We start from the raw sequence: 24232 nt of genomic DNA, 5'->3' as shown, positions 1-24232 counted from the left end.
CTTCCACTCCCTGTTGGCTGTTCCTACTCTTCCTCAGAGTCAGTCTCCACCAGGGGATGACACCCTAAGAAGCATAAATCAAATAGCTCCCCCTTCCAAATATAAAATTTTTAATGGCAAATTTAAAAAAAATAAATCAACCTAAAAAACCAAAATGCAAAATTCAACACATTTTGCAGTGGAAAGGTTCTGAACTCAGAACCTCCTATTCTAAGATTAAAATAGGGTGTTCAAACTTATAAAAGAGATCTAATCTTAAAACATGTGTTCCTTATTAGAACATCATATTTTGGAACCAGATTATTTCTGCCACACTCAGAAGAGATTGGGAATGTTTCATGGTCAGAGCTTGTTGGCTTTACAATGTTTCAACACTTGTAGTTATAGGTTCTGAAATTACAGCAGTTTCTGGGCCTCTTTTTATGACTTTGGACAAACCATTATTTTCAACATATGAATGCACAAATATTTTTAGTATACAAATAAAGAAAATTTTACCACCACATGAAATATTTTCCCCTGCTTTTCTTGATGTTTTATCTTAAGGTTTTTAAAAAGATCTGAACGGGAGCTCTTTCTTTATTGCTTAATTCAATCCAGTCTGAAGCCAGAATTAACAGATCTTTATATTTTGAATCACAAATATACAAGCATGTTACTCAAGCATCACTATCCATCCCATAGGACAGTAGTCTCTACCTCTCCCCCTAGGTATTTTAAAACTGTATTTTCCAGAGAATGAAACTGACATTTCCTCCATTAAAAACAGCATGCTTTGCTCACTGAACTAAATTTCCCAAGTTAAGCAAAAAGATGAAGGAGCAGCAACAGAGAAGAAGCACCACAGTAAACCAAAACTAAAGCAGTCTCTGCCTTTGGTGCAGCTTCCCACCCCCATAAATAGCAGATATCAGTAATCTGTGAATCAGCCTTTGAAATATTCTGAACTGCAATTCCCACAACCCCTTCTCAGTTATTACGGTAGTTGTAGCTAAATCATCAAGAGGGCACCAGATTGTTTACCTCTTATATATTCTTCAGCAATCTATCTCCCTCTGTACACTTTATATATATGATACCAAACAGAACAAAGAGCTCTTTCTTTCTTTTTCCAGTCTAAAATAAAGTGCCTGTCAAGGATGCCACTTTTGAACTATAACAAAGAAAAGATATTCAATATGCCATTCAGATAATTTGGGAAGAATTCTTTTAGATAGAAGATAGATAGGTTTCTTTATTGGCCAAGTGTGATTGGACACACAAGGAATTTGTCTTGGTGCAAATGCTCTCTGTGTACATAAAAGAAAAGATACATTCATCAAGAATCATCAGGTACAATACTTAATAATAATCATAGGGTACAATAAGCAATCAAATCATACTAGGAAATAGTCAATATAAATCGTAAGGATACAAGCGACAAAGTTACAGTCATACTGTCACAAGTAGGAGGGGATGGGTGATAAGGAGCGATGAGAAGATTAATAGTAATAGTAGTGCAGACTTTGTAAATAGTTGGACAGTGTTGAGGGAATTATTTGTTTAACAGAGTGATGGCATTCGGGAAACAACTGTCCTTATGTCTAGTTGTTCTGGTGTACAGTGCTCTATCGCATCATTTTAAGGGTAGGATGTCCGGGATATGAGGAGTCTGTAAATATTTTCAAAGCCCTCTTTTTGACTCGTGCAGAGTAGAGTAGTCCATACGTTTTACAGTGTTTTATTAATTTTTACTCTGAATAACCAAAAAATATAATTAGACATGTACCCTTTGTTATTTATTTAATTCAATAAGATTCCATGTTTATTAACAAACAAATCTTGTCACCAGAAATCTACAAAGCCATAGTCTAAAAACTTCATCCTTACCTTTTATAAAGATTCTGAGATATAAACAGATTCAATAAGCATTTATGTAACTTCTGCTTGTCCCCTTGTTGCTGGAACAACCAGGGCAATTCATCTGCACTCCTCCATGTCACTCTTTCTTCACTAGGGTGATTGGAGTGGAAGAATAAGTAAGAAGGCAAATTGCAAGGAAATGGGATTATCCAAATTACAGTAGAATCATAATACTATTTTACAAAGGCATTTATTTGAACATGAAATATATGTCTGGTCTTTCCACCTGTATTTTTTTTTAAATTTGTAGTGATAATGTAAAAATGATCAGAGACAATAAAATTAAGATTTTTTTTTTCTGTTGCTGGATCAGAGCTAACATATAAAAGGAGATAATCAGAAGTGGATGAGGAATGTCCTGCCTGGGAAACTAGCATAAGACAGAAAAAGTTCTATAAAAATATTCTATTAATATATATCAGCCTTCAATACTCTCAACCATGGTATCCATTTGGATCAACTATGTGAGTTAGGGCTAAGCGGCATTAGTTTTGCACTGGTTTAATTGCTTCCTCCAAGCCTAGTGTTGATAGGCCAGTGCTGGGGAGAGATCCAGTCCCCAATCGCTTGCTTGAACTGTGCAATGCAAGATGCAATTAAAGAAATAGACAAGCAAACAAATAGTAAAATGAGATAGTGGTAGAAATGAGATTTGAAATATGGGGTTCCTAAGTTATACCCTAGTCCTTTAGCTGCCCTATCATGTAATATTTAAACTACAATCACTTGGTATGTAGGACAATCATATAATATAGTTTTATCCTCTTACAGCAAATAGTCACAAATAAAATTGCACATAACAAGAATGTGAAAAAATATGTGTACTTAAAAGCCCATCTGCCATATTCTACATGCTTAAAAATTTCCAAAACATGCTCCAAATTGTGACTATGTGAAGCCATTTACCATGGATTCCAAAATCTGGACTGGATGGATTTTCTGATGACAAATCGTGCTAACAAGGCAGTTATAACCAAAATTACCTTCATTATTTATTAAGTATTTAAACAGTCACTAAATTATTTCTATATCTCATAATCTGAAAATCTTACCTCAACTGCCTGGTAAAGTAGTCTATCAGTTTTTCTCTATGAGAGGCAAAACCATTCTGACTTCCTTCTATATATTCCAATTTCACTGTATCCCAAGCCTGAAAAGAAATATTAGTACTATTGTGTAACAATAGTAATAACAACAGTAACATATTAAACTTGTATGTTGCCCAACTCAATGCCTCTGGGAAGCTCCTAACATTCAAATAAAAAAAAATACAATATAATCAATTACGTAGAAAAGATAAATAAATTAAGCACATCTCACTCTCTCTGCCAAAAGCCTGGATGAACAACCATGTCTTTATGACTGTTCTAAACCAGGGGTCCCCAACCTCTGGGCTGCGATCCATTAGTGGGCCATGACATATTTGGAAGGTACTGTGCGAGCTGCAGCCCAGCATGCACAGCTCAACTTGCGCAAGCAGCAGGCCGGCACATGTGGACACACATACAACTTGCGAAGGTTAAGCTGCGCATCCATGTATGTGCATGCATGTCAGCCTGTCACTCACACAATTCAAGCTGTGTATGGGGACACACTGACCTGCTGTTCATGTAGTCCAGTACACCTCTCCCTCTCCCCAGGCTGCCAACCTGGTTGGGGACTGCCATTCTAAACAAACAAGGGCCTCTCTGTGTTTGGGGGGGGGAGGGGAGGACCTAATTCCAGAACATTAATACAGAGATGATGCATTTGCTGGGTCTCCACATGAAATTGCTTAATCAAAAGAACCCAGAGCATACCAACCCTGCAATTAGTGTAATATTCCAAAGAGAATAATAAACGATACAGCAAGTCACTTCCCAGGAAGTAAAAGAAAAATCCAGGCTTATGCATGTACAGGTAGTCCTTGACTTATGACACAATTGAGCCCAACATTTTGTTGTTAAGCAAGACATTTGTTAAGTGAGGTTTGCTCCATTTTACAACCTTTCTTGGGTTAGTTATTAAGTGAACCACTGTGGTTGATAAGTTAGCAACTTGATTGTTAAGTGAACCTGGCTTCCCCATTGGCTTTGCTTGTCAGAAGGTCACCAAAGATGATCACATGACCTTAGGACACAGCAATGTTCATTTGCCAAGCATCTGAATTTTGATCAAGTGACTATGGCGAAGCTGCAAAGGTTGTAATGTGAAAAATGGTCATAAGTCACTTTTTTCAGAGCCATTGTAACTTTGAACAGTCACTAAATGAATTGTTGCAAGTCGAGGACTACTTGTGTTTTTACAAATCCTAAGCTATTATAGTGAAATAGTGAATGTAGTGAATTTTACTTGCCATTTCTTGCCTACTTTGTGAGACATCAGTACTGGATAAAATAATTTATTTTCTTAAGAACAAACTTGTAAAGAAAATGTTGTGAATGTTGGAAATAAAAAAATTACATTAATAATGATATATTAATTGGACAGGTTAATTTTGGACAGATTTTTTAGCTTTAAAAAATATGTCCAAAGCATTAGCAAAAACTGGCAGATAAGTATACAGTAAGATCATTAAGTAACTAATTTCTTTGCCAAAATACCTGAAGATGCTGAAACCTTAACAAACCACATCTATAAGTCAAGATACACATTTTGTGCATTCTATAAATTAAGGAGGCCAGCATTTCCCACGATAGCTCAGGGCAGAGTTCCATGAGTTCTGATTCACTGATTCCATTGTGACTAACACTGATGAGGCACAGAATCTATAAAACAAACACATAAACAATTTTATTGTATTTATTGATTCTGTTACATGATTATCAAGACAGATAACACTGTACTATTAAGAAAACCAGGAGATGCTTTATTAAACTACCGCTATGTGCATTTCTTTTTTTTTAATAAAAGTTTCATTTAAGTTTTCACAAAACATACAAATACAAATAAAATATCTTTTTTTGAGAACAGTGTGGCCTCGGGTTATCACTTCTCCATACAGACATAAACTCAATACATATTTATCTTATACATTCTAATCCATACCTTATAACTATTTTCACAATTTTTTCGATAGCTTTTCCCTTTCTTTACTTCCTATAGCCTTATTTTAAATTATCTCATGCCTTTCTTAATTCAAGTACATATCTTTTTCTAATTTTTAAAATCTTTCTAATCAATGTATTTATACTTTCGTCTGTCCTGTTGACACTTTCATATTATCTTTTCTCATAAAACAAATTTTCTCCTGTAATTACTAGACTGGAGTGTAACACCTTTGTATCTTTTTTCAAATATTATTTAAAAAATTAAGTTACATCTTTACAGTTATAACATTCATTTTCTAACCTGTATTTTATAACACATACCTATTTTCAATAGAATTCTGCTTGGTACATTCCCTTAAAATATACACTAAATTCTTAAAAGAAAAAAGTATATATGTATATATATCTGTGTATGTATGTATAACAATAGTAAATGGAATAATTATTCTATTCAAATACAGCTCTGCCATTAATATTAATCTTTTACATTTCTATTTCTTTTAACAAACATTACCTAGTAATATCAGTTGTCTTTCACTTTAATCATCTATATTTCATATTTTATTTATTACTGTCTTTAAATAAAAAATCAAACAATAGTTATTAACAATAGTCAACAAAGTTATTATTCTTATTCAAGTTTATCTTGTCAACTGATAAAAATCTTCCATGTTTTTCAGTTTTTTTAAAACGTTATTTTTCCACTACATATCAATAGAAATTTTTTCTCACTTTAATCATCTAACATATTTTCTAACCCTTTTCTATTTCTAATATAACAATGCTATCCCATGCACCCTTGCAGAATCCTCTCAAGTTAAATTTTAACCATTGTCTCTGTGTCTTTTAAATAGGTTTATACCTTTAATTCTTGTACACTTTTGCTGTACCTCGATATCTTGTTTCTGTTTTTTGTAGCTTTTTTTCCTTTCTCTCTTCCCTCTCTTCTTCTCCCTCCCCTTTTTATTCCCTTTTCTATCTGATTCTCCCTTCTGTGATCCTCCCTTCTGCTTCTTCCTAATATTATGATTACTTTTCAAATTACTCTTTTTTGTTGTTGTTGCTTCAGTGCTTAAGTTTTTAACTCCCTTTCCCCCTTTCCCTTTTTTACCCTGCTTAGAATTGCTTGATCATTAAAGATGGCTTCTTCGTTGTCCCGCCCTTCTTGTTCTGCCAGCGTTTCTTGTTGTTTTTCATAGTTCAAGATCTCCATTTCTAAAAATTGAAATACGAAGCCAAAAGATCCTCTTCCGTCTTGTGCTTCTTCTTTCTGTTCTTTAAGTCTCATTTTAAGTCTTCAAGGAATGATGCCATTTTAAAAAAAATTAAACAACCCCCAATTGATTTTATTTTATTTCATTAGGATCCTCCATCCAAAGTTCCAGGAATCATCCAATAATCCAAAACTGTTTCTTGCTTCTTTTCTCACTTTCTCTTTCCAGGGGCTTTGTTATCTTGTAACAAAGTTTCAGCTACAATGTATCTTTTGCAAGCCTTGTTAGAATTCCACTATCAATTTTTTTTTTAAGTTCTAGGTGATCTTCTCCACTTTCCAGATTTCACCCTCTTTTTTCCCTTTTCTCTCTGCTGCTTTCTTTCTTTTTTTTAAAGAAAGTTTTTAAATTATCCAAAATTCTTTATCCCTTTGACACTTTATTTTCAGCTAGAAATAGCCTATTAGTGTCAAAGTGGATTAGTATCAATTTCTTATTCGAATCTCTTCTTCTTAATGTTCCAAGTCAGTTAAAACTGTCAATGTTAGAGGAAAAAAAGCCAATTCCGTTTCCTTTCCCTTTCGCGGCTTAAAATCTTTTTTAGGAATAGTATTAGTCTTTAAAATTCAGGTTCCAGGTACCTTAAATAGATACTCTCCATTCAACCCGGGCAGTCAAACTTTCTCCTTTAAACTTCCTCCTGCACAATCTTGTCCAGTCAGGTTCTTCTTTGAAGGGGCCATTTCTGACCACTGCTGCACCCACCTTTGGGAAAGGGAGTAATGGCCAGCCGAGGAGGAGAAATGCGGCTCTCCTCAACCCTGCTGACAGCTCCCCCTTCTTCACCACCTCTACGGGGTGGCTTCAGCCCCGAATCCAGGCAGCTCGGGGCGCTCCAGTGGCAAGCACGGATCAAAACCACGGACGATCGCGATTTTGGTCTGTCACCGAAGAAACCCAAACCGGAAGTCCCAGCTATGTGCATTTCTTTTTTGGGTTTCTTTTCATAGAAAAATCCTCTATACGGAGATCACAAATATCTTTACAAGTAAGTCCTCAACTTGTGGCCACAATTAGGACTGTAACTTTTCTCATTAAGTGATGTGATTAATAAATGCGGCATTCTAATTTTACAATTTTTTTGCCATGATTATTAAACAAATCCAGCTTTGACTTTGTTAGTCAGAAGCCTGTTGAGAAGGCTAGAAGTGGTGATAATGTGAACCTTGGACACTGCACCTATCATAAATACATGTCAGTTGCCAATCACCTGAACTGAGATCACGTGATTAAAAGGACCTAGCAGTGGTCATAAATATGAAGTCTCATCATAAGTCACTTTTTCAGTGCTAGTCTAAACAGATGGTCATAAGTTCAGAACTACTGTATTTTTCTTTGCACAATACAAAAAAGGCTAATTTAATTTTTTTGTTTCATTTTTAGAATTTTTATTATACTATTTTGGCTGTTAGCTGCCCAGAGTTATTTATGTGAGATGAACATTTCCTAAATAAGTAATAAGATCACACAGACAAGGGACTATATTTACTTTTTTTCTGAATATTCTTGGATTTTCTTTTTTTTTTAATACCAATTTTTCAACACAAATCTCAAGAGTCTATAATTAATCTTATACAACTAAAGTTTAAAAAGAAGAACTATTTTGAAAGACAAATGTAAAACAAAGGGGTTTCGGTGATCATGGAATTAGATTGCAAAGGAAACATTTAAATTACTGAATCCAATCCTGCAGAAAATGTTAATGAAAAGTATACCAATGACTCCCAGGGAACAAGGGAAGTTATCAGTCTCCCATCTTATTAGAAGGAAGAAAAACTGAACTTACTTGCCTTTCATTATCCATATACTAAATTAGTGTTTTTCAGCTTGGCAACTTTACAATGCATTGGCTTTAATTCTCAGAATTCCCGAACCAGCATACTGGCTATGAAATTTTGTGAAGAGTAGTCTTCAAATTGTAATGCTGTTTGAAAAACACTGTCTTAAGTAAAGTGCCTAATCCATAAAATTAGATGTGTTATTGCATCAGCCTTGAAAACTTGCCTCCTTCATGAGTCTTTTCTCCTTATCACTTTTCAAGGACTCTTCAACTGATCTCAAAACTAGCTGGTAAAGAGCCATGACATCCTGGCACTCAAAACACCTCTGTAGAAATACATCAATATCTTCTGTACTTTTGGTTCTGAATGACATAATACAAAATATTTTAAAAAACAAACAATACATTCAAATTTTTACTTGAAATAGGCAAGTATTAAGAATCATAAATCTTCATAATTGTTATATGTCTATATAACTAAAGCTCAAATGTTAATGGTTGTTCATAATCTAAAGCAGGGGTGGGCAAACTACGGCCCGCGGGCCACATCCGGCCCGTTGGTCTGTCCAATCCGGCCCGCCCCTGAAAAAAAATCGCTGGGCGTGGCGTATTGCCCTGCGCCACGTGGCCCCCAAAGCTGCAAAACAGTGCGGAGCGCTGTCGGGGTAGGAAAGAAAAGAAGAACTTTGCAAAGGCCTCGGCTGGGAGTTCGAAATCACCTTCGAGTGCGACCTCTCCGAAGGTGAGTCCCCGCCGATCCCCCTTTTTTTTCCGGAGCTTCCAGGCTTAAACTTTGCAGAGGCAAAGTTTGCAGGCGGGAGCGTCTTCCGGCTGAGGAGCGGGAAGGGTTCCGCCCGGCGGGCGGGCGGGCGGGCTGCTTGGAGTGGGCTGCTTGGAGCCACCTAAAGCTAGGCCGCTGCTGGTGGAGCCTTGCCCTGCCTTGGTGCCCTGTTTCCCGGCTCGGCGGTCCTGCTCGGGTGGCACTTTAAAAGCCTGCTCCCAGCACCCGAGCAACTTCCCAGCAACTTGCGGCTTCCTTTTTCCTCGCGGGCGCCGCGCCTGGCCCCGAGCCGCGCGGCGGAGGGAAACCCGGAGCACCGCCGGGTCGCCTCCTCCAAGCAGCCCGCCCACCCGCCTGCCAGGCGGAACCCTTCCCGCTCCTCGGCGGGAAGACGCTCCCGCCTGCAAACTTTCCCTATGCAAAGTTTAAGCCTGGAAGCCCCGGAAACCCGAGCAACTTCCCAGCAACTTTCGGCTTCCTTTTAACTCGCTGGGCACTCGCGCCTGGCCCCGAGCCACGCGGCGGAGGGGAAGCCCGGCGGGCGGGCAGGCTGCTTGGAGGAGGCGACCCGGCGGTGCTCCGGCAGCAGCAACAGGCAGTTCCGCCCGGGCTCCGCTCAGGTGTCCGGCTGGGGCTGTCAGGAGTTGCTACCGCCGGCGCAGCTCCACACGGCTCCAGTCCCGTGTTGCCTTGGGAAGGAAAAGGCAAAACCAGGAGCCGCTGAGCCTGAGCCTCTGGTGCCGCTGCTGCCGTTGCAAAGCACCGCCGCGGCTCTTCCTTTTTGCCTTTCCCTTCCCAAGGCAATGCGGGACTGGAGCCGCGCGGAGCCGCGCCGGCGGTAGCAACTCCTGACTCAGGGGGCCTCCGAGGGGAGGGGAAGGAGGAGAAGAGGGGGGAAGGGTGGGGGAAAGGGTGGGGGCGATTCCCAAAAAATCTTGTGCTGACCCGGCCCGTCTGTCAAATTTTAAAAGTCAATGCGGCCCCCGAGCCAAAATGTTTGCCCACCCCTGATCTAAAGTCACTTGTTTGAGATGGGAGAAATTGAATAAAATAAATAAATAATACATAAGAGCGTCTGCTGATGCATGCTACATTTTGTTAAAAAGGGAGAGAAAGGGAGGAGAGATGAAAATATGGCTACACTTTTAGCCAAATAAGTTGCCTCTGAGATATGTTTTATCCCAAAGAACTCAATCAGTCTTAACTTTTAATGGCAAGACATCAGGCAGAAATCCTCCAGAAAAAATAACAATATGAAAATTAAGTCTAAATAAAACATTTGAATTTATTAACCAAAAGATATCTAAAGTTAGTTTAGTGTTTACTGTACTAAAGCCAAATAAGCCCCAATATAAATATAATATAAATAAGGAAAGTTAATAAATCTGTTAATTGTTCTTATTTTAGAGCATATTTTAGAGCAAAAAAAAAAATGATGCTATTTAAAAGTTACAGTTTTGTGCTTGGTCTAAGACATAGCCTGTGGAAAGATGTAGGCTCCATGATTTCACTCATGTGTTAGCTTTCTCCAATATAGTGTCAGTGAGAAAGTTTGAGGCCCACAACACAACAAAGGGTGACATATTAGAGAAAGCTGTTGTAGCTCATTAAACCAGTAGATGTTATTGCCACATATGACATCACAATCAGGTCAAATAAATTAATTGTATATTCCATAATGCAACAGAGGACAGTTTAACCTAGGGATAAAAGTAGGATATTCATTCCAATGCTTATATTTAATCAGCTGAATTCATAGATCAGGATAAGGTGAAGTTTGATTAACCATGGTTTGCTGCATCAAAAATATTTGGCTGAATCCAAACAAAAAGGTAAGCCTAAATAGAATAGAATAGAATAACAGAGTTGGAAGAGACCTTGAAGATCTTCTAATCCAACCCTCTGCTTAGGCAGGAAACCTTACACCACTTCAGACAAATGGCTATCCAGCATCTTTTTAAAAACTTCCAGTGTTGGAGCATTCATAACTTCTGGAGGCAAGTTGTTCCACTTTAATTGTTCTAACTATCAGGAAATTTCTCCTTAGTTCTAAGTTGCTTCTCTCCTTAATTAGCTTCTACTCGTTGCTTCTTGCTCCAGACATATTATACAGACAGAATATACAGAAGCAATCATTCTACTCATTAGAAGAACACCAAAGATTATCTGAGTCAGGAAGGATCCAATTTGAATGGAATATATTCTCTTTGTAGACTTGCCTAACAAATCACATTTTCTAATTATCATAACGAACCACTGATTGATGAATATTTAGTATGGTCAATCTGCATGTAAATTTAAGATCAAATCTGTCAGAATATTCATGAACTGGCAGAGACATGGTAACAAGGTCAGCCAATGAACGGCTTAAGAATGGATCAGCCAATGGGAGCTGAACTGGAAACAGAAACTAAAAGAGTGAATCTGGGCATGGCTTATCTCTGTTCTCTGCTTTGAGCTCAGAAGTTGCTGCTTGTGTTTTGCTTGTGTTACGTTGGAAGAATCTACTATTGGTATTGTACAATTTACTCATATATTATTACGTATATAAAGAAGTCAATGAATCCTGCTAAATCAGTCATCTCTGTGTGCTTTCTGGATTTGATTTCTGCAATAAACTCTAACAGTTATGTGCCCAGAACACACAAAAAGACTGAATTGTAATTTAGGCTGAGAGACTGCCTGTGTTTAAAAGGAGAAACAAAGCAGAGAAAAGTTTGCAGGATGGCTGCTGTGGAAATTAAGGAGAGCTCTCTGCCTTGTTTGGGACAGAACTATATTATTTGGGCTGCAAAGATGGAATGTTTCCTGAAAGCTAAAGGGCTGTGAAATACTGTTGAAAACCCACCCCAAGCGCCATTAGCTGCTGAAGATCAGAGGCAGCATGATAAAGCAATGGCTTATATCATCTTAAGTTCAGAAGATGAACAGTTTATCAATGTAACTGATTTAAAGACTGCAAAGGAGGTCTGGCTGAAGTTAAGAAGTGTGCATGCGAGTGTGTCATGCAATATTGTGCAATTATCAAGAAAGTTACACAGACCCAGTTTGCAACCAGGAGAATCAGTGGAGCAGCATTGTGTACATATGCAGACTTTGTTGAATTAGAACAGCATGGAATGCAGTTTCCTGAATCTCAGAAAGTGGTATTGGTTAACAACAGTCTAAATCAGGGGTCACCAACCTTTTGGACCTCAGGGACCACCCAATTTATAATCTTAAATCCCAGGGACCACTAATATGAATTTTGACTGTTGGTGGCTTGCTGAAGTTGGGGTGTGTGTGTGTGTGAGAGAGAAAGAGATGGAGGGAGGGAGAAAGACGGGAGAGAGGGAAGGAGAGAGGGGGGAGAGACGGGGAGAGAGAGGGGGGAGAGGGAGAGAGGGGGAGAGAGGGAGAGGGGGGGTTAGATCAGATCTCTCTCTCACACACACGCACACACACACACACAAACACAGAGGCAGGGGTTCTGTGGGTGTGGCCTAATTTGCGGGTATGGCTTGGTGGTCATGTGACTGGCTGGACATGGCTTGTATGTAAATATTATAAATATTTATATAAATATTGAATTTTTTTATAAAAAAGAGCAACTTTTACCCAAAATCAGACAAAGCTGGCAGGCAGATTGAGTTGCTCACAGAATCATAGATTCATTCAGAGCTCTATCGTTCTGCCATTGGCTAGCTGAGTCTGTCACACAAAATTTGCTTGCAAGGAAACTCATAAAATTTGCTAGCAAGAAAACTCACAAAATTAGCTCACAACACACCATGTATGTAAATATTGAAATTTTTATTAAAAAAAGAGCAACTTTTACCCAAAATCAGGCAAAGCAGGCCGGCAGATTGAATTGCTCATAGAATCACAGATTCACTTAGAGATCTGTGTTTCTGCCATCGGCTAGCTGAGTCTGTACTGCTTCAGTCCTAAGGAACGTCTAAAGATTAGGCTAGAAAGCAAGAAATCCAACAATTTTCTGCTTTCTAGCTAATCTAATCTTTTAACTTAAAAGATTAGATTTAAATGCAATTCCTGCTCTGGTTTGCATTCAAATACGACAGAAACAATGTCCCAGAGTCATTTAGACCAGCAGTTGCCAACTGGTGGCCCGCGGCCCACTGGTGGTCCGTGAGAACAGCTGATGGTCGGAAAAAGGAAAAATAGCAACTTAGCAGGCAAGTTTGCTAGGTAAGGAGTGAGTGGGCGGGGAGGGAGGGCCATGTGGGCAGTGCAGCCTTGTGTTCCTGCACAGCCTGGATTAATTGCTTTGGTGGGGGTGCTCTGGGAGTGACATTCCTGTGCAGACCACCAAAATTTTCTCACGGACCACTAGTGGGCCACGGGCCGCCAGTTGGCAACCACTGGTTTAAATGACTCATGGGACATTATTTCTGCAGTATTTGAATGCAAACCAGAGCAGGAATTACATTTGGAGGCGTTAAAAGCTTTTTTAATAGCTGAGGAACAGAAGTGCCAGTTTAGAAGCCATGAGGACAATATCCTGAGGAGGGGGCCCAAGGAGCAGAAAGATAAGAGCAATGGAAAATTCCACAGACTGGCCATCTCCAAAGACCAGAGCAGCAAAAGAGATCAGATTACAGCCCAGCAACAGAGGTGGTGCTTTATAAAAAAGAACTTTGAAAAGGCAAAACTTTTTGCAAGGAAGAAATTATTTGCAAGACAGAAACACTTTGCAAGGAAGAAAATCAGCTGATGGACAGGCTGCTGTTGCAAAAGTTAGATATTGTAATAGCAGAAATCAAGAGACAGTAGGGCTAGTCAAACAATCGTTAATAATTTTAAATTGTTTTACAGGATGGAACCAGCTGCTGGAGATGCAGTAGCCTTTGCAAATGGCCAGAAGGCTAAAGTCATTGGAAGAGGCAGTGTGCAAATTCCATATTTGGAAACAAGGTTTAATGACATTTTTTGTGTGCCTGAAATGGAACATACTTTGCCGAGTGTCTCTAGTTTAGACAAGCAAGGATTGAGACCACATTTGTAAATGGGAAGTATTTCACAAAGTATGTGCAAAGGGCATAAAGCAAGATAACCTTTATGTATTGCAGGGACAAAATATTTGATGTGCACAAACATTGGGCAATGTGGCACAATATGATTCTTGTGTTCATTTCTGGCACATGAAGTTTGGCCATGCTAGCTTTTGCAAAAGTTGGAACAGTTTGCAGAAGGATTACATGTAAAGGGATGTAAGGCATATTTGTATTGTGCAGTATGCAAAACAGGTCCAAGGCATTCCCAGTAAGCAAGAGTAGCACAAGGCAGACAACAAGAGGTCTAGAGCTGGTACATGCAGACTTGGTTGGGCCAATGCAAACCAGTTTGGGAGAAGCAAAGTATGCACTGGTCATTGTAAATGACTATAGGAGGTTTGGTTCTGCTATTTACTAAAAAGTAAAATAGAGGTACTAAAGAAATTTCATAGAAAGAAGGTATAAACAACAGGCATGTCAGCTCAAACTGACAGAGGTTCAGAATTCATGTCAACAAGTTTTCAACAGTGGTTGGGACAGTTAGGAATAAAACACAGACGCACAAATCCGTACACAGTAGCTGAGAATGGTGTTGCTGAGAGATGGAAAGGGGTCATACAAACCATGAAGGACTCACTGGTCTGAACAGATCATATTGGGGTGAAGCCATGTTGACTGCTAATTATTTAATTAATAGGTTGTGTCAGATCCGTGTATCAATGGAAGAAGGGGGGGAAGTTGGTACAAGTAATCCTTTTTGATGTAACCTGAATATATTAAATCTTATATTGAATCTGTATAACTTGCACATGATATACAACTGGATTGGAGCCAGATGTCTAGAAACTTGTCACCTCTTGGAGAGATAACAAGAGGAGAAGGGGCCATAAAAATTCCAGCTCTAGAAGATACTAGAAACTGGGAAACTCTCCTAAGATACGTTCCCAGAAAAGGGGAGGGGGGAATTAACATGTTGGTTCTTTGTCTGACTAAAACCACATCTAAATAAGGGGAGGGGTTCTAACTCCCTTTATCTGTATGCCTGGAAGCATCTTAGATTCTGCTTTGATTAGTACTGGGATTACTTCCTTTCAATAAAGAATTCCTTTTGAAGTGCCTGGCTTTCAGAAGTTCATTCTTTTTCAGTTGAAGGGGAAAAGTCCAGTGCTTACATATGTGGAGTTCCTCCATTAGTGATACTCCGTATGCAGTGCTATATGGGAGAAAACTATCTCTGGCACATTTAAGGGTTTTTGGAAGCAATGCGTGGGTGCATATTCCAAAAGCAATTAAAAGAAAGGGACAACCAAAGGCTAGAAAGCTTAGGTTTATGGGCTTTGAGCTAGGCTCAAAGAGCTATCACTTTAGCGATGGGAGAGAGAATAGTGATTTCCAGGTCTGCTAGCTTTGCAGAGCAAAATTAGAACAGAATTGATGCAAATTTCTGGGATGATTCACTAAGTGGACAGTGATCCACTTAGTGATGGTAACTCACTTAGTGATGGTGTCTGCGTTCAGGGAGGGAAGTTGAAAAAGATATGAAGAAAGAGAGGGTTAACACAAAGGACTAGTCAATGCCACGCAGGTAAGAGTGATGGAATAAAGGGATGCCACCTGACAGCTGTTCTGCTAGTAAAGTTAAAGTGTGTAATGTATGGTATGAGCCAAGAAACTATAAGAAAGTATTGACATTACCTAAAATTGAACAAGTAAAGTGGAAAGAAGCCATGGACAAGGAAATGAAATCCATGGGTGAACATAGCATATTCACATCTATGACTTTGCCACAGGGTAGCAAAGCTATAGGATGCAAATTGGTTTACAAGAAGTACTGTCCAATAATGAAGTACAATATAAAGCAAGGTTAGTGGCACAAGGTTTTTCACAGATGAAAAATGTGCACTATGATGAGGTATTTGCGCCAACTGTATAGAGTGAAAGCATCAGGCTGGCATTAGCATTGGCAGCGGCACATGGCCATAAAATTTGGCATTTTGACATAACCACTGCATTCATCAATGCAGAATTAGAGGAAGAAATTTACATGGTTCACCAGGATATGAAAGTAAAAAGCCTAACATGGTGTATAAACTGAACAAGGCCATTTATGGGCTGAAGCAGTCAGCCAAGAATTAGAATATATGTTTAGATACTGCATTGAAGGGTCTTGGGTTCAAGAGTTGCAAAGCTGATGGTTGCATATACACTGGAAAGTTAAAAGGTGGGGATTGTCAACTGTTAGCATTTGTGGATGATCTTTGTTTCATTGCAAAGAATGTATCACATGTAAACAAATTTGCTAATAAGTTGGAGAAGAAATGTGAATTAAAGAACTTGGGAGAAATAAAAAATTGTCTTGGTGTAGAGGTACAAAAAACTGAGAAATATTCTCAGTCAAAAAAGAAAAATTGAACAATTGTTGGAGAGATATAACATGAAAGACGGTAATATTGCTCCAACACCTATGAGTACAGATTTTCATAAGTTTAGCTGAGGATGAAAGTGAAGCCTGTATATCTGTCATAGGAAGCCTGTTATATCTGTCATAGTGGTCCAGACCAGACATAGCTTGCACAGTAAGCATTTTGAGTCGCTTTACTGCTGTACCAACGCAATTGCATTGGATGGGTGTAAAAAGGATTCAGGTATTTGAAGGGAACTGTGAATTTGGGTCTTCAAATACAGATCTCTGAAGAATTAAAATTGAAATGCTATGTTGATAGTGATTATGCAAACCAGAAAGTCCAATTCTGGGATTGTGACATTGTTTGGAGGGACTTTAATTGGTTGGAAGTCCAGAAAGCAAACAACTGTCACCATTTCTACTGTGGAGGCAGAATTTATTGCTTTACCTGAACTCTGTTCAGAGATAACTTGATATTTACAGGTGCTACAGGATTTAAATGTAAACTTACATGAAGCTGTATCGGTGTATGAGCATAATGCTGCCTGCATTAAAATGGCAGCAGGTAACAGAGTAAAAAATAGAAGCAAGTATGAGGACATTAAATATTGTAATGTAAGAGAAGCCATTAAATCTAAATTGATTAGCTTGCTTCACTGTGCGTCAGAAGACAATCTGGCCGACATAATAACCAAGTCATTAGGTGGAGTGCACCATAGGAAGAATATTAAGTTAATTGGATATGTCTCTTTCAGTCATGAAGGGAGGAGTGTCACAATATTCATGAAGCTGTTGCTTGTGTTTTGTGTTACGTTGGAAGAATCTACTATTGGTATTGTACAATTTATTCATATGTTATTATGTATATAAAGAAGTTAATGAATCCTGTTGAATCAGTCATCTGTGTGTGCTTTCTGGATTTGATTTCTGCAATAAACTAACAAAATTGAGATAGACTAACTTGACAAACTCAGATGATAAAAGTAGCAAGAATCAAGACATGAACTTTTATGGTCAAAAGTTATGCAAGGACAGCTAGATTTTTCTCCAAACTGTCTTCTAAACTGTAACAATGACAAGGCTGATGAAAGCATCTAGCCCAAGGGTCTCAAACTCAAGGCCCGTAGATCGGATCTGGCCTGCGATGTGATTGGATCTGGCCTGTGAGGCCATCCTGGTCTACCCGATGCTAAGAGGAAAGATTGGGCCAGCCTGGCTTTGGCCCGGTCTACCCAATGCAAAGAGGAAAGATCAGGCCAGCCTGGCTTCGACCCAGTCTCCCCAATGTGAAGAGGAAACATGCCAGTAGTTTGGGGAGTGGTATCAAATTGGCCAAACCACCCAGTTGGCCACACCCACCCAATTAGCCATGCCCGGCTGGACCCCCAAGATCAAACACAGCTTCTGATGCGGCCCTCAATGAAATTGAGTTTGACACCCCTGATCTAGCCCAATACTTTTAGGTTATAAAGCAACTGAATTTTATAAAAGTGTACATGTAGAGTGTGTAAGAACTTCTCTATTCTACAGCTTATTATTTTGTTTGCTGCTTTCTGCTTATTTCTTTTTTTCTGGAATCAAGAAATAAGACAGTTTCATTAACTATCAGATTCATATTGTAGATACCTATCAGCATATATTTGCTGGGAAACTGTTGATCAGCAATATGTACCTCAAGCTAGTTGTGCTGGAACTGATACAGAACAATGCTGGAATAATGATGTTCAAGATTTGATTCAATAAACCTTTGCAATTATTGTAATGTATTGGGTAATGTTGCCTTCTGTGATGATTATACCCAGCTGGGACAAAGATCCTAAGAAAGGAAGAAATCAAGGAGTATTTTTCTTGAATTTGTGGTCTTAATACATTTGGAGAACAGGAGTTAAGGGAGGCTGTTGTATCAACTAAGTCACTGCTTGTGAAATTATTTGGAAAGTGCTATGCTCTCTCCATATGAGAGAGTATAGCACTTCCCAAATAATTTCACAAGCAATGACTTGGTTGATAAAACTGTAAAACTCTTAAAACTGCAATAAATAACAGTAAGAGATATCAATCTAACAACCAGTTACAAAAATAGTTGTGAAAAACTATGAATGCCTGAATAAAATTGTTATCTTTATGTTCTTTACAGGATGAAATTGTTGCAAACTTTTGACTTTCAAGTTCTTTTACAGTGACGAATAAAACAAACCAATAAAAGGGGCAAAAGAAGACTTGGAGACATGTTGCTAAGCAATGACCGCCAGGCAGCACCTGGAGCCATATTGGGCTACCACCTGTATTGAATGATACCTTCATAATCCCTAATCAAGTTGTTCAGGCAGAGTCTATTATTGCCCAAAATTTGGACAAAGTTCAAAGGCTGCAAGTTGTAACAATCAAATCCAAAATCTCTACTGAGATCCATTAAATCAAGTTTTACTGTATGTAGCACTTATTTCCAAATAAGATATTCTTTTTTTTTTTTTTCAAAAAAGAAGTATCCTACAAATTACAGAGCTTGAATTTAATAGATTATTAGAATAAAGGTAAATGTTTCCCTGTTCATTAGTGTCTGACTCTAGGGCACAGTGCTCATCCCTGTTTCTTGGTCTAGAGAGCCAGTATTGTTATTATAAATTCAAAAGAATTTTCCACCTGACTAAAAGTCAAAGAGCTTGGGAACCTATGTCATTAAGAAGAATAAAAATTGCAAAATTTCATTTGGACAATCTACTACTTATATTTGTGTTTTGATACCAAGCACTAATTTTACTGGATCTGGATTCTTAATTATTGTTTTCTAGCAGCAACAGCACATCAGTATGTTTAACATACCCAGCCATCATTCTGCCCAAAAGAGTGACATAGAGGGCAGTGCAGGTTGAAGTAGAATTACTGTGTTTCTCAATCTTCTTCTCCTAAAGGAGTAGAAAACAAAAAATTAATCTTTCTACGACATTGAAAACTGTTATGAATACAAAGGTTCATATGAAATACAAGAAACATCACATTAACATACAACTGTCCTTTGAACATATTGCCTTCGGGATGAGTCACTTTGTTCAAAACAAATTTGGTGGAAGGCGGAGCTTCGTCGCTGCGATACAGCTGCAATCTCGGGGCTCCGAGATCGCAGCTGATATCTTCGCCCCTGGTCGGTCCTAACGGACCTAAACCGTCCCGTAGAGACGGTGATAGTAAGGCGCGTTCTGTTGATCCCAGGGACATCGCAAAGTCCCTGGTGGATCCAGGAGAAGCCCCTTTACCATCAGCGGAGAGGCAGCCGTCAAGCTGCTGAAGCTGGGACAGCTCCGGAAGGAAGAGACAGAAAAAGAAAGAGAAAGTGTATCGGCTGGTGAGGACTTTTTTTTTTTTAATACTTGGGACTTAAGGACACTCTAGATTGAGAAGAAATCTGTAAAATCCTTGACAAAATTTGACTTAGCGGCGATTTTTCAAAGAATGTCAAAGTGAGGCTTGGCTTTTTACTTTTACTTTTTTTTTCTTCACTGAACTTCTATTGCGATCTAGTTAATCAGACTGGTTTTTCTTTTATATTAACTTGTTCTTTTTCTCCTTTTTGACTGTTTATATTTTTTAAAATAGAGGCTCCCTTTAGTATCTTTTTTTAAATATATATAGATATACATATATATTTTTAGGCTATTTTTGGGGGGAAGAAAGGGGAGTGGATTAAAGAAACTTTGTAACACTGCCAACTAGAGGCTTGAAAATACTTTATTTGAAGTTGAGAGCTGTGAAAAAATTTCTCTCAAGGTCACTGGAAACGATAAGATAGAGGGAAGAGCACTGGAGAATGTTTACACAGGTGCTCTTTGGGACTTCTATTATCAATTGAACATTTGAAGCTTGGCTTTGAAATTTGTGGAGAAGCCAAAATAAGAGCCTTGGATAAATAAAAGGCAGTGTGCGCTTTTTTTTTACTTTCTATTAGCTGTTTTAACCCTCCTCTTCAACCCCACAGTATTTTGTAATATTGGTATATTTATTTTTTATTTTATTTTATTTATTTATTTATTTTTAAAGGGGAAGCCTCAGAATATTCTTTTCTCCTTTTTTCTCATTGGGATTGTTGCCTTTCCATCTCTACTTTTAACTTATTTTTATGGCTATTTTTCATTTTTTGAGATCTTTCAATTGGATTAAGGTGTGAAGAAACTGAATAACCTTTTTCTTTTTTTTTCTATTATTTTTTAATATTATTGGGTTTTACTTTATTTTGTATTTTTCTCTTTATTTTTAATTTTTACTTTTGAATCATAATTGATTATTCCACAACAGGATTAAGGTCTAGAAGAACCTGAAGAATCTCCCTTTTTTTAATTTGGGCTTTTTACTTTTTACTGGCTTTTTTGTGTGTTTTCCTCTTTCCTAACTGGATTATAATTGGCCACCTTACTAATTGGATTAAAAGAGCTGGAAGACTCTGAGCTATTTAAATGAGTAAGAAAATTTTACCTTCGGGCATCTCAACTTCTGCTCCTGCCTCCCCATCAACTGGAGGACGACTTTTCAACAATGGCGAAGCAAGATAAAGCACAAGTGGATTTAACGATGGTTATGCAAGGAATTCAAGAACTTAAAATGAGTATGGAACAAAGAATGGAGAGTATTGATCAAAGAATTGGGAAGATTGATGAAAAATTTGAAAATGTTCAACAAATGATGGTGAAATATGATGAGAGACTCCAAAAAATGGAAGAGAAAGACAAACAAAGAGAAGAGACAATTGGAAATATTGATAGCAGATTAACAATGGTTGAACAAGATAAAAGTGGGATGTTGAAGTGGGAGATGGACAGGTCAGAATTTTATCTCAGATTCCAAAATATTGAGGAAGAAAAAGGACAAAATTTGGCTGCAGTAATGATTGAAATCCTGGCTGGAGCTTTGGAAATAACAGAGGAAAAGATGATGGATGGAGTAGATGAGATATATCGAGTCTTCACAAGATATGCGAATGAGGAACCAATTACCAAGAGAGGTCCATGTCAGATTTACCAAAAAAACTATTAAAACTCAAATATTACAAGTGGCAAGAGAGAAGGTGTTGAAATATAAAGACAAAGAGATTGTGGTCTTAAAACAAGTACCCAGAAAAGTGAGAGAGATGAGAAGAGAATATCGATTCCTGACTAAAATGTTATTGAAAAAAGAGGTGAATTACAGATGGCTGATTCCAGAAGGATTAATGTTTACATGGCAAGAACAGAGACACAGAATTGACTCAATCGAGAAAGCAGAAATATTCTGCAATGAATTTTTCAAAAGAAGAGAAATAGAGATAGAAAAAGAGATCATCTCAACTGAACTTCAAGAGGATCAAATGGGGATGGGAAAAGAAGAAGGCGCAGTAGGGGGACAAGTGGAGACCAAAGAACAACGTGAAGTAAGATCCACGAGAGCTGTTAGACCTAAATATAAAACATAATCATGGAGGGAAAAAAATGATTTCTATGAATATAAATGGACTGAACTCAGCTACTAAAAGAAGAATTTTTTTTCACAAATTAGAGAAGTTAAAATTTGATATAATTTGTTTACAAGAAGTACACATTAAAAAACAACATGAACAATTATTGGCACGATCAAAATTAGGGAAAATATTTACTTCTCTGACTCATTGTAAGAAAAGAGGAGTGGTTTTGTACATCAAAGAAACCATTCTAGCAAAATTGATTTATACTGATGAAGACGGAAAAGTATTAATGGTTGAAATAGTGGATAATAATACAAAAATACTCTTGGTTGCAATTTATGCCCCGAATGATAAACAAGAAGAATTTTATAAAAAATTACATATGCAAACAATGGGATTGGACTATTCTAACATAGTTATGATGGGAGATCTCAATGGAATTGTAGATAATAAACTGGATTATACAGCGACAGCAAGACAAAATAGAAAGACTCTCCCCAAATCTTTTTTTTAAATGATAGATGAATTAAATTTAAAAGATATATGGAGAGAAAGAAATGCTAAAACTCAACAATATACTTTTTATTCAAATAGACATTTATCATGGTCCAGAATAGATATGATTTGGATATCAACAGAACTAATATCTAATATTCAAGAAATAAATATTGAAACAAGTACATGGGCAGATCACAATCCAATGACAATTAAATGGAAAGGACAAAAAAGAAGATCTAGATGGACATTAAATAATACTATTTTAAAGGAAAAAGACTTTTCACAATGGATGGAAAAAGAATTGGCCTTCTTCTTTAATGAAAACAAAAAAGAAGATACTTCAATACAGAATGTTTGGGATACAATGAAGGCATATGCGAGAGGATTAATAATAGACTATACAAAGAAAAAGAACATTAGAAAGAGGCAAACGATTAAAGCTCTAGAAGATGATCATAAAAAACTGGAAAAAGAATTACAGAAAATGCCACAGAAAAAAGATATTAAACTTAAAATGGATGTAATTAAACATAAAATGGATCAAGTAGAGAAAGAAGAATCGGCACAAAAAATTAGAAGTGCTAAACAGAACTATTTTGAAGATGCAAATAGGCCAGGTAGATGGTTAGCATATAAACTGAGAAAAGAGAAAGAATCAAGGAAAATATTACAGTTAATAGATGATCAAGGTCAAATTTGCTATGGGAATAAGGAGAAAAAGGCAATCATTCGAGACTTTTATGGACAATTATATAAACAGGAGGATCTTGATGAGGAAAAAATTAAAATTAAAAAATTAAAATGCTAACCTACCTAAGATACCTGATGAAACTGGAAAAATGTTAGAAAGCACTATAACAATGATGGAATTAACTGAAGCACTTAATAGACAGAATAATGGAAAAGCACCAGGTCCAGATGGGCTTCCGGCAGAATTTTATAAAACACTACAAGAATCGTTGAATATCCCACTGCTAGAAGTCATGAATGAAGTTATGTTAAATAAGAAAATACCTAAAACATGGTCAGAAGCTTATATTACACTTATCCCAAAAGAAGGGGCCGATCCATTACAAATTAAGAACTATAGACCTATTTCTTTATTGAATGCAGACTATAAAATCTTTGCTTCAATTTTGGCAGAAAGGCTTAAAAAATACTTAAACAATTTTATTCACCCTGATCAGAATGGATTTTTACCAAAGAGACAAATTAAAGACAATATGAGGGTAATCCTGGACACATTGGAATATTATGAGGCGCATCCTGAAAAAAAAATGGCTTTGATATTCCTAGATGCCCAAAAGGCATTTGATAATGTGAATTGGAGATTTATGCTATTATTATTGGAACAGATGGGCTTTGCTAGAAAATTTATCCAAGCGATAGAAGCCATATATTATAAGCAAACGGCAAAAGTAATGATAGAGGGAGAATTTACAGACTCCATTAATATAAGAAAAGGTACAAGACAAGGATGCCCATTATCTCCTTTGTTATTTGTATTGACCTTGGAAGTGTTAAATAAAAATATTAGAGAGGACAAAAATATAAAAGGAATGAAAGTTAAAAAGGGGGAATTTAAATTGCAAGCCTTTGCGGATGTCTTGGTCTTTATTTTGGAAGACCCTCTAGAGACAGCTTTAAAACTATTGGAAAAGATAGAGATGTACGGTGAGATGGCTGGTTTGAAAATTAATAAAGACAAAACAAAGATTCTGACAAAGAATATGCTATTAAGACAAAGAGAAGAGTTGGCAGACCTATTGAAAATTCAAGTTACGAACAAAGTTAAATATTTGGGGATACATTTGATGTCTAGATGTATTACATTGAAAGAGAATAACTATATTAAACTTAAACAGCAGATAGCATCTGATCTGAAAAAATGGGAAAACCTACAATTGTCATTGATAGGTAGAATTTCAACAATCAAGATGAATATTTTACCCAGAATTTTATATTTGTTTCAAACAATACCAATTAGGTTAGGTAAAGATTACTTTGAAGAATTAAATAAAATTGTGTTGAAGTATATATGGCAAGGTAAGAAAGCGAGAATAAAATTAAAACTTTTACAGGATGCTAGAATTAGAGGAGGATTTGGCCTCCCTAATTGGGAGTTGTATTACCAAGCTGCAA

The 24232-nt window shown here is 37.4% G+C and overlaps 1 protein-coding gene across 1 annotated transcript in view; it reads right to left on the bottom strand.

Annotated features, from left to right (window-relative positions):
• The window catches only part of NPHP3 (nephrocystin 3), a 100754-nt gene that overhangs the window by 33401 nt on the left and 43121 nt on the right, over positions 1 to 24232 (bottom strand). Inside the window, exons 15-19 of the mRNA XM_087947906.1 lie at positions 18988 to 19070; positions 8210 to 8348; positions 4485 to 4649; positions 2955 to 3052; positions 1870 to 1992 (exon numbers count right to left, since the gene is read on the bottom strand). Coding sequence (XP_087804032.1) covers positions 1870 to 1992; positions 2955 to 3052; positions 4485 to 4649; positions 8210 to 8348; positions 18988 to 19070 — 608 coding nt within the window. The remainder of the gene's footprint in view (positions 1 to 1869; positions 1993 to 2954; positions 3053 to 4484; positions 4650 to 8209; positions 8349 to 18987; positions 19071 to 24232) is intronic.

The sequence above is a fragment of the Notechis scutatus genome, chromosome Z (genome assembly GCF_049901735.1).
Source record: "Notechis scutatus isolate UNSWTSFEM ecotype Mainland chromosome Z, rNotScu1.2, whole genome shotgun sequence".
NCBI classification, from domain to species: Eukaryota; Metazoa; Chordata; class Lepidosauria; order Squamata; family Elapidae; genus Notechis; species Notechis scutatus.
This window is presented reverse-complemented; position numbering and strand designations above follow the sequence as displayed.